This window comes from Zootoca vivipara, chromosome 4, assembly GCF_965207765.1.
Source record: "Zootoca vivipara chromosome 4, rZooViv2.hap1.1, whole genome shotgun sequence".
Classification (NCBI taxonomy): Eukaryota; Metazoa; Chordata; class Lepidosauria; order Squamata; family Lacertidae; genus Zootoca; species Zootoca vivipara.
Window position 1 is genome coordinate 87,586,218 of NC_142587.1, and position 19,237 is coordinate 87,605,454.

Here is a 19,237-nt window from a genome sequence, read left to right on the forward strand (position 1 = left end):
GTGCATAACAGACCAGGTATTTAGAAACCTGGCTGCATGGGCCTCCACTGGATTTCCCGACATTTGAGGAAAAACAGTGCATTATAAGATCCTTACAGGTGCCTTGATAGTTTGCGAGCAGTCAGTAAGACCGCAGACAAGATAATATTTCACTGTTTTAACACAAGATACTGCTGTAATGTCCAAAGTGGGCAGACATTCATGAATTAAACTTCGCCACTGATGTTGTAAGCACCATGTTAGAAGCCAACATGTTGGTTTCATTAATTATAGTGATGTTTTTGAATGCCTAGTAAAGAGTCTCCTTGTTCCTTCCAGCTCCAAGGTTCCTTGAAGAGAAAACTGGTTGTGAATCTGTCGCCGGCCATTAACAAGAGGTCCAATGGCATTGCCGACTGCACCTTCCTTGATATTAAGAGGATCCGAGTGGGCGATAATAACCTTTCTGTGGGGCAAGGTGGACACTGTGGCAACAATTGCCCAAACCAGCCGGTGTTGGGAACCTTGACGGCTGAACAAGGCGCTCAGAGGAAAGTCGGCAGCCCAACCGGCAACACCCACTCGAACGCAAACGGGATGTTCAACATGACTCTAAAGGAGGTCAAGAAAGAGCCTGGTGAAACCAGCTCTTGCAGCAAGCACTTGGATGGGCAGGGCTCCCAGGGCAATCCTTTCCCCATCCGATACGGAGAAGACGCAGGGGAACAGTTGATGGACCCGGAACTTCAGGAGCTGTTCAATGAGCTGACAAATATTTCGGTGCCGCCCATGAGCGACCTCGAGCTGGAAAACATGATCAACGCCACCATCAATAAAGACGAGCCCTTTAGCATGGACCTCGGGCAGCAGCAGGTCCAGAGAGCTCCCTCAGCCAGGTCTTCCTCCTTGCAGATGGACAAGATGGTGATCAAGCAAGAGTACTCGCCAGGCTTGAACCAAGCTTCTGTGGGGTCTCCCCAGATGAGGCCTCCTTCCACGGGCTCAGCTTACACTATGTCCGGGGCTGTTATGTCCGCCTCATCGCCGATTCCTTCAGCACCTCAGACTCCTCCATCTCAAGGGTCTTCAGTTCCCAACCGGCCCTTGGCCAGCTGGCAGGAGGTCTCCCATGCCCAGCAGTTGAAGCAGATCGCGGCCAACCGGCAGCAACATGCCCTTATTCAGCAGTGCCAGCAAAGCCAGCCGCCGTCCCCCTGGCCCGTCGAGCCTTCTCCCGGGTCCTTTGTCCAGGAGAAGATCTCCAGCCCACCTTTCCACCAGCAGCAGTTCAGCCCTCAAAGCTCTGGGATGCCTGGCGTCCCCGGGAATGGGAACCAGCCGAAAGCGATGAATAACTACCTTTACCGGCCAAGCTCCATGCCCCAGGGGAATCCCATGAACATGATGATGCAGCGAAAGCCTCAGGACCTCAACAGGGGTTATATAAGCAGCGGCCAGATGTCTCTGGAAGAGCCTCAGAACAACATCAAGCCTTTGTTTCATTTCAACTCGGAGCAAGCCAGCCAGCAGATGCCTTCCGTTTTGGGTTCCCAAAACAAGCCTTCCATTCTGCACTATGCACAGCAGCAGCAGCAGCAGCCTAACTCTGCCGCGGTGCAACAGCAGAACCAGCAGCAGCAGCAGCAGACACGGCCACCCCAGCCCCTCCAAAGCCAGCCTCTGCAGAGGCCACCAAACATACCCTTAGCTTTGCAGCAGAAGATCCTGCTGCAGAAAATGCTGCAAGGCCAGCTTCAGTATCCTGCCCCGCCTCAGCACCAGCTGGTAAGCTTGTTTCTTTCAACAGGATAGTTCAATGATTTGTGGAAATCAGTAGGGTTGGGAGGGGAAGGGCTTTCTACACTCCTAGAAACAGGGAGGAGATGCAGGGGCCTTTTAGCAGGCCACCTGGTTCAGGATAGGGGGCCCTATGGAGGTTGTCGACCTGCAGTTCCCATAAGGCCCAGCAAACGTGGCCAATGAACAGGGGCGATGGGAGTTGGAGTTTGGCAACATCTGGAGGGCCAGAGGGTCCCCACACCGGATGTAGCCCAAGCCCTCCACTTCTACTTGACGCAGGAAATCTCAAGTTAAGAGTGTCCCCCAAGAGAGGGCCTTTAAGCCATCTGCTTGAAGATCTTCACAAGGGAGAGCACACTACCCTTCAAGGTACAGTGGTACCTCAGGTTACAAACATCTCGGGTTACAGGTTAAGAACGGTTTCAGGTTAAGAACGGACCTCCGGAACAAATTAAGTTCATAACCAGAGGTACCCCTGTAATCGGTTCCACTGTTGGACCGCTCTAACCAGCAAGGCATTTGTCCTACCATTCAACAGAAAGCACCCACGTTGGGTTGCCATCTTAATTGTATTGCTCCCAGTGTGTGTGTGTGTGTGCGCGCGCCAGGGGCAAGGCCGGTGTAATCCAGATGGTGGCGCCAGCGAGTACAGGTGTTTTGCTCAGGCGGGGCCATTCCCTAAGGCTTCATCGCCACTCAAATGAGTCACACATCAGCTGCGGAGATGGTAGCAGCCGCACCAGTGGTGCCCTGCTGGGACCAAAGGACCCTAGAATTTGCCTGAGGATCCTGCGTCCTGGCGCCAGGCCTGCACTGAGATATTGCTGGGAGCTTGAATGCATCTGTAGGAGACAAAATTAGGAGAAATTGCTGGTGGCTCCCAGTACATTTCCGAGCACAATTCAAAGTGTTGGTGCTGACCTTTAAAACCCTAAACGGCCTCGGCCCAGTATACCTGAAGGAGCGTCTCCACCCCCATCATTCAGCCCAGACACAGGTCCAGCTCCGAGGGCCTTCTGTCAGTTCCCTCCCTGCGAGAAGTGAGGTTACAGGGAACCTGGCAGAGGGCCTTCTTGGTAGTGGCACCTGCCCTGTGGAACGCCCTCCCATCAGATGTCAAGGAAATAAACAACTATCTGACTTTTATAAGACATCTGAAGGCAGCCCTGTTTAGGGAAGTTTTTGATGTTTGATGTTTTATTATGTTTTTAATACTCTGTTGGGAGCTGCCCAGAGTGGCTGAGGAAACCCATCTAGATGGGCGGGGTATAATTATTATTATTATTATTATTATTATTATTATTATTACTTTTAAAAGAAACCAGCCTCAAACCTATGTGGAGAAATGAACAAAGGGTTGAAAAAAATGAGATACTGAGGGAAACCAAGGTGGACAGATTCGCCACTCAGTGGTTGAGCAGCTGTTTTGCATGCAAAAGATCCCAGATTCAATCTCTGACATCTGTAGGTCTGGGAATGGTACGTGTTTGACACTGCCAGTCAGTGTTGACAGCCTGAAGTTAGACACACCAGCAGTATGACTCAGTATAAGGCACTTCCTTAGGTTCCTAAATATGGTGAGGCCGGTAGCAAAATGATAGCCGCACAAACATAAGAACATATGAGTCCAGATGGAACTGACCAAGGGCCTATGTAGTCCAGTAGGTACTTTATTTCCCACAGTGGCCGATCAGACGCCTGTGGGTTTGTGTCAGGTTTTCTTTTTTCTTGAGCTCAGAATTTTCAGACATGTAAACAGAGAGGTGGCACAAGGCAAGGACTGTCTCCTGGCTGCTGATGCCTCAATGGCTTTTAACTGTGCGTTCAGAAATGTTCCCCTGTACTATGAGGGTGACGTTGCATTTGGTGGGATGTGTGAAATGTCTGCACAAACTCAAGTCTACCATCTTCCTGTCAATCTCAGCTTTCCGACAGCGTTGTAATGTATTTATATTTATTTCAGTCAATAACCAGTAGAGAAGGTAGGAAGAAAACATAGCACATAAAACACTCAGGAGTTCCCACTCAGTCGTAATAACAAACTATTGTCTGGCATTATATGAATAAGCCTCAGGTTTATATGCTGCTGCTCCCTCCCTCCCTTGTTCTCATGTGTTCATGGTTTGTATCAAACCACAGTTTCCTGTTTAATTTTACTAAAAAACTAGGATACCAAACCACAGTCTAATCTTGGTTCGCTTCCTGGTTTGTTAACTGTCTTTTGTACAAACCACAGTTTCCTATATTCAGAAAAAAAGCAGGAAATTGCAGTTTGCCACAAACCACGAAAAGATGTTTTAAATCTCCACCCCCTCGATTGCAAAGGAGGATGGCAGGATATGGGCCAGCATGCAGGTTTGATGCTCGTCTTTGCTTGTGCACATAGCAGCAAATACATAACCATGGTTTGCCATTACGTCTGAGCCGAGTCAGTATCCGTTCAGCAGAAGGAGGTTGTCTGTGACAAACTTGTTCGCTAACAGGCATCTGAAACGTTGTGGCAGAAGATTATTTCTCAGCCACCAGTGCTTACTAAGCAGAGTGCTTTCTTAATAAGCATTGCTACAGAGGCTGAATTGAGGCCACCATTATTTAAAAAGCAAGAAACCCTAAGCACACAGGTCTTGAAAAACAGTTGTAGCTCTCCTGTCAAAGAAGCAATTGGAACTCTTCCTAAATGTTTACATTGTTTTCATCCACAGCTGATAACCCTCTGTAATTTTCTGGCTCTAAAGTCTCGAAAAAGCACTTTGAGACATGTCTTTATCAAGCTAAGGCTTGCTAAGTGAAAGCACAAGGCTTATTTCTCTGCCTGTCACTAGCGCTTTGTGTCAGGCCACGGGTGGGGGAGGAAGGGATTTTCTAACTTCATGGCTTCTGCCTTTAGGGACTGAGCATACGATTGAAAGAGAACTGCTTGGTTTCTCGAGAAATGGGGAAGTGAACACAGTAGTTTGTGCCACCGTGCAGGATTCCCACCCCCACCCCCTGCTTCTTCTGTGTTGCTTTGCAGGAGAGACTTTCCACAAGTTTGTTCTTCCTTTCTCAAATTTCTATATTCTCTGTGATCTTCCACATTTCCCTTGAATATCAATTTAGGTGAGATTTGGTAGCGTTGTACGTGCATGAGTGTGCAGCTGTGTGCACACAAGCACACATTCATACATGCACATGAAATTTCAGTCATCTTATCCCTGCTCCCCTTTCAAAAGTGACTGAAGTCAGGGTGGGAAGGGGAGAGAGATTAAGACCACATATAAAAAAATATGTGTGGTGTAGTGGTTAAGAGCGGTAGACTCGTAATCTGGGGAACCGGGTTCGCGTCTCCACTCCTCCACATGCAGCTGCTGGGTAACCTTGGGCTAGTCACACTTCTTTGAAGTCTCTCAGCCCCACTCACCTCACAGAGTGTTTGTAGTGGGGGAGGAAGGGAAAGGAGAATGTTAGCCGCTTTGAGACTCCTTCTGGTAGTGATAAAGCAGGATATCAAATCCAAAACTCTTCTATCTTACAATAACATATAAATCACGTACATGTTCAAGCACCTTTGGAAACTTGCTTGTGGGGTCCTTCTTGACCTCTGAGACAAACAAACACACCCCGACCCTATGCTATTGACTGAGCTTCTCTGATGTCGCAGTGAGCTATGGGAGAGTAAGCCACAACACATTGGCCTTATCAAATGTTTATTATGGGAAGGAAGCAGCGCAGCGGTCATCCTTTAAAAATATGCATTGCAAAAAGTGCAATTGCATGCATAGAATTCCTTGCAGAGAGGGAGACTTACACATGTGCAGAACAATTGATTCTTTAGTGCAGGTATTGCACTGCTGTCGATTTTTTTCCAGAGTGCATGTTTTTCCTGCAGAACATCCTGGGCTCTATGAGCTCTATATCCCCAAGGGAATAACCAATTGTGGTAGTCTAGTGTCCCATCTTTTAGGAACCTCTCGCCCTCCAGATGTTTGTGGATTACAACTCCACAAACAGAGATGCTGCCTGTTAGGTGTTGTTCAACAACATCTGGATCCCCCACCCCAATTTCAGGAAAGGATATGCTCAGTCTAACTTAAAACAGCCATAGTTAAAACGTCGTATGATTCTGTTTTGTGAAATGGTAGTTTTCTCTACGCTGCGTGACGAATTAACCATATTGGCAAGTTCAAAAACAAAACAGATCACAGCTTTGGAGACGAACCCTATTATTAGCGTCACCTGTGAACACACCCATTAGTCATTCTCGTGTTCTCATGATCCCCAGATGGTTCCCTCCCCTCCCCAAAGGAGATCAAAACAAGTTAGAAGCTATTAGTGACCCATTAACCAATGGATTTGCACATTAATAGTTCATTAAAGTCATACGTGAAAGGAAGGCGGGGGAATTAGGGAGGCCGGAATGTTTGCTCTGAGGACCCATAGATTCCACGGAGGGCAGCAGTCCTCAGCGCTTGCAGTGCTTTGATCAAAAGACACTGGAGCTGATAAGTCACTTCATTCGTCTCCAGTGCGCTGTACGTCGTCCATTGGGGCGGGGGCCTCTCTTTAAAGGAAAACGAAACAAACCATGGCCAGGTCTGTACCCATCTCCCAGTTAGTGAACCCACCGGCAATACAGCACACTGAGCCTGAACAGCAATAACATGGCCCTTCTGTTCTCGGGAAAAGTGAAATTAAGCATACGGGGTTGAACACAGGTTTCTTCGCACATGGATTCTCCGGGGTGATGCTCAGAGGAACGCACGGGAAGGTGATTTATGCTAAGTCGGACTCATCGGTCCATCTAGTTCAGTGTTTCTCTACACTGGCTGGCAGCAGCTCTCCAAGGTTTCAGAAAGAGACCTCTCTCACCCCTACCTAGAGGTGCCAGGGAACTTGGAACCAGCGGCAGCTGGGACCCATTGGGCACGGCAGGGTAGTCAATAGAGGGTAGAGTCAGAGCCAGTGACAGGCAGATCTGACTGATTGTAAGTAACAAGAGAGGCACCCGGGGGCTGCTTGGCTGAGCACAGCCTGAGTCTGGTGGGGCAGTTCCCCATCTGCCCCAAATGGACCAGCCTCTGTTGCTTGGAACCTTCTGCATACAAAGCAAATGTTCTGCCCCTGAGCTACGGGCCTCCCCCATGCATGTGGGTCACAATCCTGGCCTCTTTAGGGTAACCAGTGCCCTTCCAATTGAGCAGAATTTTGGCCTTGCTGCTGAAATCTGAAAGACCAAAGTCCGCCCTTGGCTTAAAGGGCCATTGGCCTGATCCCGCAAGCTCTTCTTAGGTTCTGAGAACTGAATTTAAGATGGGTGGGGGGAGTGGAACGAGGAACCGAGAGAAGCCAGAATTGATATATTCACCAGTTCTCTAGTTCACAAGGTCGTCTCTCTCTACTACAGCAGAGCTGCCCCTGGAATCAAAATGCTAGTTTTGCAAAAAGGGCTTCAGAAGGCTTGTCCGTGTTGCAGCCTCAAGACCTGCAGGCCCACTTTAAGGCCTCTGTCTTCTGCCACATCAGAGTAAATGGGTCATGTTGTTCATGGAAATTATGCTGTGTGCATTGAAGCGGGTGTTTGTGTGTCTGTGTGAGTGAGTGGGCCACGGAGAGGGGAGGGCGAGCTCAGAATCATTTACTGCATCAAGAACAGGAGCACTAAAGAAACCATATATATCCATCAATCACTTTCTTTGTTGAGACTTCCTGAGAGATTGATGAATAGGCCCTCTGTGTGGAAATAGCAAGTCCGTAAAAGGCCCGTAAATTATAAATTTGTTCATCTCAAATACCGCATGAGCAAAAGGGACTACGAACTATTGACGCTGGAGGACAGCGAGAGCTGATGATGAAGCCACAGAAGTCTGGAGTCAATGTCACCTAAGGGTGTTCAAGAGGAGCATTTATTTTATATATAGATATTATACTGTCCTTAAAGGGACCTTGACAGCTTTTTGCAATTTTTTTAAAAACAGCAGCAGCAGCAACAACAACATGAAATAATATTATAACAACAACAACAACAACAACAACAACAACAACAACAACAACAACAACAACAACATGAAATAATATTCCGGATAAGTCACACAGCACTCAAGTAACCTTCCCAAATCAAAATCATAATATTTATTTTAATGACATTTATATACCATGTTGTTGTTGTTTAGTCGTTTAGTCGTGTCCGACTCTTCGTGACCCCATGGACCATAGCACGCCAGGCACTCCTGTCTTGCACTGCCTCCCGCAGTTTGGTCAAACTCATGTTCGTAGCTTCGAGAACACTGTCCAACCATCTTGTCCTCTGTCGTCCCCTTCTCCTTGTGCCCTCCATCTTTCCCAGCATCAAGGTCTTTTCCAAGGATTCTTCTCTTCTCATGAGGTGGCCAAAGTATTGGAGCCTCAGCTTCACGATCTGTCCTTCCAGGGAGCACTCAGGGCTGATTTCCTTAAGAATGGATAGGTTTGATCTTCTAGCAGTCCATGGGACTCTCAAGAGTCTCCTCCAGCACCATAATTCAAAAGCATCAATTCTTCGGCGATCAGCCTTCTTTATGGTCCAGCTCTCACTTCCATATATCACTACTGGGAAAACCATAGCTTTAACTATACGGACCTTTGTCGGCAAGGTGATGTCTCTGCTTTTTAAGATGCTGTCTAGGTTTGTCATTGCTTTTCTCCCAAGAAGCAGGCGTCTTTTAATTTCGTGACTGCTGTCACCATCTGCAGTGATCAAGGAGCCCAAGAAAGTAAAATCTCTCACTGCCTCCATTTCTTCCCCTTCTATTTGCCAGGAGGTGATGGGACCAGTGGCCATGATCTTGTTTTTTTTGATGTTGAGCTTCAGACCATATTTTGCGCTCTCCTCTTTCACCCTCATTAAAAGGTTCTTTAATTCCTCCTCACTTTCTGCCATCAAGGTTGTGTCATCTGCATATCTGAGGTTGTTGATATTTCTTCCGGCAATCTTAATTCCGGCTTGGGATTCATCTAGTCCAGCCTTTCGCATGATGAATTCTGCATATAAGTTAAATAAGCAGGGAGACAATATACAACCTTGTCGTACTCCTTTCCCAATTTTGAACCAATCAGTTGTTCCATATCCAGTTCTAACTGTAGCTTCTTGTCCCACATAGAGATTTCTCAGGAGACAGATGAGGTGATCAGGCACTCCCATTTCTTTAAGAACTTGCCATAGTTTGCTGTGGTCGACACAGTCAAAGGCTTTTGCATAGTCAATGAAGCAGAAGTAGACGTTTATATACCATACCCTCCAATATTTCTCTGGTGAAAATAGGGACGTCCTATTCCATAATAATGAGAATAATTTTATTGTTTATACTCCACCCATCTGACTGGGTTACCCCAGCCACTTTGGACGGCTTCCAACACATTAAAAACATAATTTAACATTTAAAAACTTTCCTGTACAGGGCTGACTTCAGGTGTCTTTTAAAGGTTGTATAGTTACGGGGTCGCATAACTCCACACCCTCCAACATTTCTCCAGTGAAAATAGGGACACCCTAAGGAAAATTGGGACATTCTGGGATCAATTCAGAAACTGGCCCAGCTTCTGTAAATCCGGGACTGCCCATGGAAAATAGGGACACTAGGAGGGTCTTGAGTGTAGTAAAATAAGTAACCATTAAAACAATGTGAAACTAAATGCTAGGGAAGCTTTAAATGTTTAATAAATTATTGTATTTTAATATTTCTGTTGGAAGCCGCCCAGAGTGGCTGGGGAAACCCAGGCAGATGGGCGGGGAATAAATATTATTATTATTATTATTAAGGGAGCCAAGTGTACCTTCCCTTGGAAGCACAGTTTGTAAGTATGGGGCCAGCGCAGAAAAGACCCTGTTTGTTGTTTGCTGTGCCCTGACCAGTGAGCAGGACTACTGTGGCCAGTCTTTGAGCTCAGGCAAGCTGAAGCAGGTGATCCTTCAAACAGCATGGTCCCAAACTTTTACCTCTTTAAAGATAATCACCACCACCATAAATTGGTGCCACAAGCAACCTAGAAGCTGTATTATGTGCGAGGTGAAGTTTGTTTGCTTGTTCAGATTCTCACCTGCCCTTCACCCCAAAATCCCAGGGTGGCTTACAACAATGAAATACACAATCATAAAAACAAATAAAGCAGATATACCCATAAAACATGTGTAAAAGACAATTGAAAACGATTCTGCATATTTAAAACAATGCAAACTTTATTTAAAAACAAACACACGTACGCAAGCAATTAAACGTAGTTTCAATACAGATAAATTGGGGATAAAGATCTCCACTTATTTATTTTATTTTATTTATTTTATAAATGTATTGAAAAGGTTTGAAAGAAGAAGGTCTTCTGTAGCCTCCAAGCTACCTTCAAAGGCAGCCCCGGAAACAACGCATTTCAGTAGTCTAGCCTGGCTGTATGCAGGTCATGAGTGCCTATGGCAAGGTCCGCTTTCTCCAGATGAGGACACAGCTGGCGATTCAGCTGAAGCAGATAGGAACCATCCCTTGAGAGAACTCCACTGTGCTGTAAATGACGTTCCACGTGAATTCCTTAAAATAAAAAAAACACAGAAGCAAAACCTGTAGCTCTCAGTGTGCAGTTGGACTCCAGCTCCCATCATCCCTTTCACATGGTCTGGGCATCATGCAACCTGCAGTCACTCTCAGCGTGGCCCACTTCCCCCAGCTACCTAGCTCATCACCCTGTAAATAAAGTAGATTAGCCAAATGCTGAGTTGCTGAGGTCTGTCGCTGTGATGTTCGGGCAGGAGAAAGCTTTAGAAGCTCCCGAACGATCGACCAGGAAGGAGACAACATGCCAGCCGGGCATATGACTTTGCCAAGGCCCTACTCGTGTGTAGGACGACTCCTAACACACCCATCCTCTGCATCAGCCTTTCTCAGCCTTGGGCCCCCAGACATTGGACTACGACTCCCATCCCCCTTAGCTAGCAGGTCCCGTGGCCAGGGATGATGTGATTCGTAGTCGCAGCAACACCTGGGGACCCAAAGACTGCTCCGTATGGTGGGGGAAACGCCGAGGACAGAAATTTTAGCTGCCCTGGGATCATAGAGGAGTGCAGACTTCAACATGTTCTCCCAAGATCTCTGTTCAAGTGTTGAGGGACTTATTCCCCAGGTCGAGTTCACTCCCCGTTGATGTAGTTAGGGAGGTGGGTTTATAGTGGGGGGCGGGGAGAGAGAGAGAGAATGGGGGAGACAGACAAGGAAGGAAAGGTTGTGTGTCAGAGAGAGAGAGAGAGAGCAGGAAAAGTCGTGATCTCTGGGTGTGAATCAGAGGGTGTGGGGGAAGTTGTATGTCTGTATGGATGAGGGAGGGGTGCTACCTCTGGCGCTGCCCACTTCCAGGGCAGCCTGCCCCCCCCCCGACTCACTGCTTTGTGTAGCCTTTGTGCTCATTCCTGCCTTAAATGTTTATTAGGCTTAAATAAAGGGACGCTGCAAAACTGCAAGGAAGGGAATGCCCATCTGAGCAGTTTTACGAGGGCCGAGAAGCAGAAAAGGGGGCCGAGCCCCTCAGAGAGTACGAAGATCAGCCCAAGCTGACTGTGAAAATTGAAAATGTTTTTTTCTGAACCGACTAGTATGGGTCCCCCTTCTCCCCCCCTCCCTTTATTCGGAGGGTTGTCTCACAAATGATCGAGTTTCTGATTTGTTTTACGGTTGTTCCGGAGGGTAGGGCCAACAAGTTCAAATGATAACAAAGGGCACTTGGATGATAACAAAGAAAGAGCTTGGATGGGTTCAAATGATAACAAAAAGCTTGGATGGGCTACCTGTCAGGGGTGTTGTAATTGTGGGTTTTCCTGCATCATCAGGGGCCTGGCACTAGGTCACCTCCGGGGTTCATGCGCCGCCCATCCCACCACACCCGGGCGAGTGCAAAATGTGAAAAGACCGTGAAAGCCCAGGTTTTTTTCCAATGCAGTACAACGTAGCTGCTGGCAGCTTTAATGCTTTCTTGTCATTGATTTACTTTCCAGCAAAATGGGGGTGGGGGCGTGGACCGCCACGGACATTCCTTTGCTCTGCACAGGATGGCTTGCCTCCTCTTGCTGAGGAGGGACGTTTGTGAGGAAATGAGCAAGAACGTATGAGAATGTGGCCATCTAACGTCGAAATGCTGCTGCGGAGGGTGTAAAAACTGCACTTCCTTCCATGGGAATGAGAGCCCCTGCCAAAGTGGGATGCCTGAGTCGTCCCCAGGGACTGGATCCCAACCCTGATTGGTCGAGACGACTGTGAGAAGTCCGAGCAGGCGGCTAGGAAAGATCTGTGTCAGTATGTGAAACAGGAGGGCAGCCCCTTCTAACGATGCATCTCGCTGAGATTAAGTACGGAGAGGGGGAAGAAGAGTGTTTATACACCCAAGGCCCGGATCCAGGAGCTAGCATCTGAAAACAAAAAACAAAAAACCAGACACATTTCCCTGTTAACCTCATTAAACCACAATGGTCCTGTGTGGTAGGATGTATGATGTGGGATTTCTGCTTTGAAAACACCCAAAAGCAGCCAAGAAGAGGACGTGCCGTTCAAAAGAACGAACTCCTGTTTGTTCAGCATTCATCCTGGTTTGCTCTTATAAGGCTTACCACTGGTTCGATTGTGGCTGCGTTTAAAGCGCTGCAACACAACTTTAAAGGCTCATGGCTTCCCCCAAAGAATTCTGGGAACTGTTATTTGTTAAAGGGTCCTGGGTGTTGTTAGTAGACACACACACACACACCCCATTCTCCTCCACAGCGCTACAATTCCCAGAATCCCCCAGGAAAAGAGGGATTGACTGTGAAAGCTACTTTGGGTAATGTACTTCTGCAAGCCTCAGAATCCACACGCACACATACCCCAAACATGCTGATCCCCCCCCCCACACACACACAGTCACCCTATTTTTGCTCCAGCGCTGTTGGCACACATCCCCAGAGTTTGGTATTAGAGGGAGTTGTTTTGAAATGGAGGGGGGTCGCTGACGTTCAGAAAGGATTGCCAAAGGCCTCATAGTGAGCTCATTGCTGAGGTGATACTTGACCCAGGGATTTTCTGATTCATCATCCGGTCTTCGAGCTACGGTACTACGCTGCACTTCATTGTGAGCTGTTGTTTCAGCAACAAGCTTGCAGGATCGAGCTATTAGTTCCTTGGCTGAACTACACTTCTAACATGTTTTGGAATTTTTCTCACCTCCATCACAGCTCTAGGAGGTCTGAGTATCATTTTAAGGATGGGAAATTGCCCAAGACAGCCTAGCAAGTCCAAGGATAGAGTTCTAAATCCATTTTTTTATTTTAAAAAATCATAATTGGTAATATCCATTACTTAATGGCTTGGTCACTGATTTAAAATAGTAATTAATCGTTCCTCAGCACCCCCAAATTTCCACCACTTAAGCTCCCCTTCTCACGCTACAATTCTATGTTTTTTATTTAACGCTCATGAAAATTCTTCTCAATTTCTAGCAAACACCTTGTTGCGTGCAATTTTGACTAACGTATGCATTTCTGCAAGCAGTTTGTCTCAGTATAATGTATCTTTGTATGTTTTTTTTCACTAATAATGTCATACATTTACACACTTTTACCTAATATATGCATTTTAAAAAAAGAAGAAGAAAAAACAGTGGTTGGTTGACGAACTGAATCCCAGCATTTGGATTAATGTGAATGGGGCTATGTTTGCTTCTCCTGTTTATGGGGTGTGTGTGAATTTGATCAATCTGCTTTAAAAGGAAAACTGGATCAAAAATGTACTAAATGCCTGGTCTGGAGGCACCAGATTGGTATCACAGAGGAAGAGGAAGGGACATACTCTGATTGGCGGGTTTCCTCCAAGGTATCTGACAAAGGCCTTTTGTAGTTTTCCTCCTCCAACTAAAGAATACAAAAAAATGAAATCTGGGGCGTTATACTTCCATAAATCACAGGCTCTTAGCCATTGCACAGCTATTGTCTTTCCATTCTCTGAATGTTGCTTCAAGCCTTGAGGGAGAAAGTATCATTTTCCTTCATCAGAGAAAAAAGGCTCATTAACACAGCCGTTTTAGAAGACTTAATAGCAAACTAAAAAAAAAAGATCCTTCAGATATGTATGTTTGATGTTTTGAGGTAACACTTTCACAAATCCCTTGGGAGCTGTAACTGTGGAATTTCTCTCACAGCGGAAAAGTAGAAACTCATTAACTATTGTGTTTGTGTGTGTGTTTGTGTGTGTGCACTTGAGATGAAAGGCATATCTGGTCATTGCTTGGTATAAACACATGTTCTGTTTCCAATGATTTTTATTTTATTCGTGATTACATTTAGATCCCCGCTTTCCTCCCAAGTATGGGGTTCATGGTTTTCTTCCTCACAGCAGCCCAGTGAGGCTGAGAGACTGCGACTGGGCCAAGATCGCCCAGTGAACTCCTCGGCTAGGGGGAGATTTGAACCCTGATCTCCTGGGCTCTCTTTTTGCGCTCTGCTGTTTCCGTAGAAACTCACTGCACCTAACCACGGCCCCACACTGGGTCTCTTGTTGTCAAGGTGCAAATGGTACCCAAAACATAAATACAGGAGAACCAGGAAAGTTGGTGTTGCCCCGACAAATTCCCAGCTCATTCAGGGAGTTTTTTTTTCTAGCCTTCCTGTCTGGGGAGCCAGCCTGGATTGACAGGACCAATCGGAGACTGAAAATGGTTTTACTGCTCAAGAAGATGCTTCTAAACCATTACTATGGCAGCTCAGAGCGCCAAGGGTAACCATTACAGATGGTTAAATTTGGGAATGAGGTTTAGGATGGCGCTGTGGGTTAAACCACAGAGCCTAGGGCTTGCCGATCAAAAGGTCAGCGGTTCGAATCCCCGCAACGGGGTGAGCTCTCGTTGCTCGGTCCTTGCTCCTGCCAACCTAGCAGTTCGAAAGCACATTAAAGTGCAAGTAGATAAATAGGTACCGCTACAGCGGGAAGGTAAACACACATTTCCGTGTGCTGCTCTGGTTCGCCAGAAGCGGCTTTGTCATGCTGGCCACATGACCTGGAAGCTGTACGCCAGCTCCCTTGGCCAATAACGCAAGATGAGCGCCGCAACCCCAGAGTTGGTCACGACTGGACCTAATGGTCAGGGGTCCCTTTACCTTTTACTTAGCACCCAGACAGCAGAATGGGCCTGCTCAGACCAGCTCTCAGTGGCGAGAGGCCCTGCATTGCTATTTAAATGACTGTAATTACAAACAAAAAATGCTTCTCTGCTTATAAATCAGCAAACGCAAATTCTGTGCAGAACTGTGACCTCTTTTGTTGCCTTTTTGTGGGGATAAGTGGTCACTCTAAGAATTAACAGCTGCTCTTGGTTAAAGTTAGGCATGAGGTTACCCGCATTAATGACGTGTGTATATCCTGGAAGCAGCCATGAGTCGCAATTCCTGTATTTGCCCAAAAAATTAATATCAGAAATGAGACTTGGGTGCCTCTAATGCTGGGAGACGCCTGGACTCCACCCGAGTAGCAGACTTATTTATTTCAAGAGTTGCCAGTGCCACCATCGTAATGGGAACCAGGGCTGACTCAGAATTTTTTTCAGCTGCTTTCTAGAGCGAAAGGTGCACGCTTCCCAACATTTTGTTTGCCAGATTCCCCAATGCTACCCATGGAACAAGTGGCTCTGCTGGAGCATGGATAATATTGCTCTGTGGTTCCAGATGCTTTTGGGGGGGGCAGGGGTTCCCAACCTCTTGTCTACTACAGAGGCAATCAAACTGGGCCCATCCATATTCAACTTCACCTTGAGAAATGTCTTTAGCTATAAATCATTCCGACTCAGAATATCACTTACTCATTCGTGAGCAACGCTACTTCTTGTAAACCTGAATCACTGGTTTGCTGGCAATTTCTGCCTCCACCTTTTCTTTTCCCACTCCCCCCCCCTTTCCTTTTCTTGCTTTTACTTCACATGAAGTGAGCATACTTGGGTCTAAAAAGTTGCCAGATTTCGTTTTCTTTCTGGGACAAAGGAAGGTTGGCGAAGCAACGTTCTCTTCACTCCTCCTCCTTGGCTTCCACCCAAGGCTGCTGAAGTCCAGGCTTGCCACTAAATCGGAGAAATGAACCCTCTCCTGTCTCACCCCCAGCACTGATAAATGCTGCCAAGACCACATCCTAAGCTGGAACCCTACAGGGAAGATATGTCTCACATGGCAAGGCTGCTGTAACTGGAATGCAGCTTTCTTCCATGTCTGTCTGTCTGTCTGTCTCTCCCCTGCCCCACCCTCTTAGCGGAAGGGATGTACGGTATCTCAGAAGCATGCAGAAGGCCCCAGGATCAATCCCCAACATCTTCAGGAAGGGCTGGGCAGGATTCCTTACCCGAGACCCTGGAGAGCAGCTGCCAGTCAGTGTAGATAAGCCTGAGTTAGATTCAGCATCTTCCTGTGTATCTTCCTGTGGCCTGATGGACCATAGGATTGATTGCTGATGTAATGAAATCAATACAGTGGTGTATCTACTTACAAATTTAATGCGTTCCGAATGCACATTTGTAAGTCGAAAAAATTTGTAAGTAGAAGCAACTCTATCTAAAAATTCCTAAGTAGAAAAAATCCTATCTAAACAGCATCCAAGATGGCTGACGGAGCTCCATTCGTAAGTAGAAACATTCATAAGTAGAGTTATTCGTAAGTAGAGGTACCACTGTAATAGTCCTGGAGAACATTAGCAAACTTTCCCAGTGTCCCTATTTTCCAGGGACAGTCCAGAAGCCGGATTTCCAGTTCCTGATTTGATCCCGGAATGTCCCGCTTTTCCTTGGGACGTCCCTATTTTCATCGGAGAAATGTTGGAGGGTATGTGTGAGCAGGCTTTTAACGTGTCATAAAATGCAACCTTACCACATGGGATCACTGGATCAAGCCCACTCTATTTAGGAGTCGTAGAATTGGAAGGGACCCAAGGGTCATCTAGTCCAGTGTTTCTCAACCTTTTTTGGGCCACGGCACACTTGTTCCGTGAAAAAACCCACGAGGCACACCACCATTAAAAAAGTTAAAAATTTAACTCTGTGCCACCCTATATTATAATTATGACTGTAAGAAACACTTGCCAAATATTGCTTTCCGGGTGGTCAGTGTTGTGTATTGGCGGCCGCCAGGCTCGTTTGCACTGAGCTTTGGGAAAGAGGAGGAGAAATATTGCTTTCCCGTGGGTCAGTGTTGTTTATTGGCGGCCGCCAGGCACATGACAATGCAAATCGCCCTTCTCATCGCCGCACGTCGCGGCACACCAGCCAGCGTCTCGCGGCACACTAGTGTGCCGCGGAACAGCGGTTGAGAAACGCTGATCTAGTCCAACCTCCTGCAACACAGAAATCTCAACTCAACTCAAGCAACCATGACATAATGGCCATCCAACCTCTGCTTAAAAACATCCAGTGAAGGAGAGTCTACCATCTCCCGAGAGGGAGTCAGTTCCACCGTCGGAACAGCTCTTACCCTCAAAAAGTTCTTCCTGAGGTTGAGCCAGAATTGCCATTCTTGTAACTTCGAATCCATTTCATTCCACACCATAGGTAGAGAATCTGTGGCGTTCCGGAAGTTTCTGGGCTACAGCTCCCAACGTCCTTGACCATTGGCTATGGTGGCTGGTGGCCTAGAGCTGATGGAGGTTGTTAGTCCAACAACATCTGGAAGGTCGTGTATTCTTCCTCCGTGTTCTGCAGTCTGAAGGGAAACCCTGTCTCTTGGCCACCCTCCTCAAAAAATGGCAGGGCGACAGGAATCGCCCCTTGTTCAATAATGATTTGAAGTCATCCATCTCTTGTTGATTCTGCTAATTCCCATCACCACCCTAAAGTAGGAAATGGGGGGGGGGAGGAAGAATTGTTTCATTTATTACCGTACACACATTCCATTTCAAAACCTGTGGCACAAAACTGTGGCTTGTTTTATACGGTTTGGCAAAAGCTCTGTGTGACCAACAGGAGAAGGTATCTATTGATACCTTAAGAGAAATGTGTGTGGAGAGAGAGAGAGAGAGAGAGAGAGAGAGAGAGAGAGAGAGAGAGAGAGAGAGAGAGAGAGAGAGAGTTTAAAGCCTTTTATGGGTCTGTTTTGATTCTCAATCTGTGCTGATTAAAAAGGATAATCAGAAACAGAAACAAAAGCTACCTCTAAAAGGAGATTTAATCCTCGAGGAAAAGAAGTACTTCATTTATCGCAACTGTACTTATCTCACACAGAGCAAGGGGATTATGTGATAGCTTTTGTGTTCACAGTGATTGTGGCGAGACGGTTGCTAACATAATAGACTTGCTGGCCTGCCGAAACCAAGCCGTCCAGACTTTGTATCTGACTTCCAAGGAGTGTGTTGGTTTCAACAAAAAATTGGTCTGCCCTCTCATTTGAGGAAAGGGGGTGAAGTATTCCCCCATAGGGATGCGGGTGGCGCTGTGGTCTAAACCAGGGGTCAGCAAACTTTTGCAGCAGGGGGCTGGTCCACTATCCCTCAGACCTTGGGGGGGGGGCCGGACTATATTTGTTTGGGGGCGGGGATGAACGAATTCCTATGCCCTACAAATAACCCAGAGGTGCATTTAAAATAAAAGGACACATTGTACTCATTTAAAAACACTGTCCGCGGGCCGGATTTATAAGGCAATTGGGCCGGATCTTGCCCCCGGGCCTTAGTTTGCCTACCCATGGTCTAAACCATCGAGCCTCTTGGGCTTGCTGATCATAAGGTTGGCGGTTCGAATCCCCGCAACGGAGTGAGCTCCCATTGCTCTGCCCCAGCTCCTGCCAACCTAGCAGTTCAATAGCATACCAGCACGAGTAGATAAATAGGAAGGTACACGGCGTTTCCGTGAGCTCTGGCACCTGTCACGGTGTCCCGTTGCGCCGGAAGCGGTTTAGTCATGCTGGACACATGACTAGGAAAGGCTGTCTGCAGACAAACGCTGGCTCCCTCTGCCTGAAAGCGGAGATGAGCGCCGCACCCCAAAGTTGAATTCCACTGAACTTAACCGTCCAGGGGTCCTTTGCCTATTAGACACAACATCGATGGTGTGGAGGTGACAATGCAGGCTTCATTGCCTCTCCATAATGTAGCAGTCTGGCCACTTATGTCTGCCAGCAACTGGCATTTAGGGGCATGCTGCCTCCACCAGCGGTGGTAGAACATAGCTGTCATGGCTGGAAGCCATAACCTCAATCAGATGTAGTAGTGTTGCATCTCTGCTGCTCTGCTTCCAATTGACATCGTGCTTAGAGGACACCCACTAAAGACCCACAGGCTCAATATAGTCCATGCAGTTTTATTTTTGGCAACGTGCAAAGCAGCCGCATTGCAAGAGTAGGGAGACAGCGCTCAGTCCGCAGCCGAGAAACCCACGCCCACTTGAATGCACATCTGTGTGTAAACATTTGTGCATATACACCGGCGCATTTGCAAATTGCATGCCAGCCGGTGTCCTCTTTTCGGGGGAGCGT

The 19,237-nt window shown here is 47.1% G+C and overlaps 1 protein-coding gene across 1 annotated transcript in view; it reads left to right on the forward strand.

Moving 5' to 3' along the window:
* The window catches only part of MAML2 (mastermind like transcriptional coactivator 2), a 145,013-nt gene that overhangs the window by 103,580 nt on the left and 22,196 nt on the right, over window positions 1-19,237 (forward strand). The window contains exon 2 of the mRNA XM_035116594.3: window positions 319-1,764. Coding sequence (XP_034972485.3) covers window positions 319-1,764 — 1,446 coding nt within the window. The remainder of the gene's footprint in view (window positions 1-318; window positions 1,765-19,237) is intronic.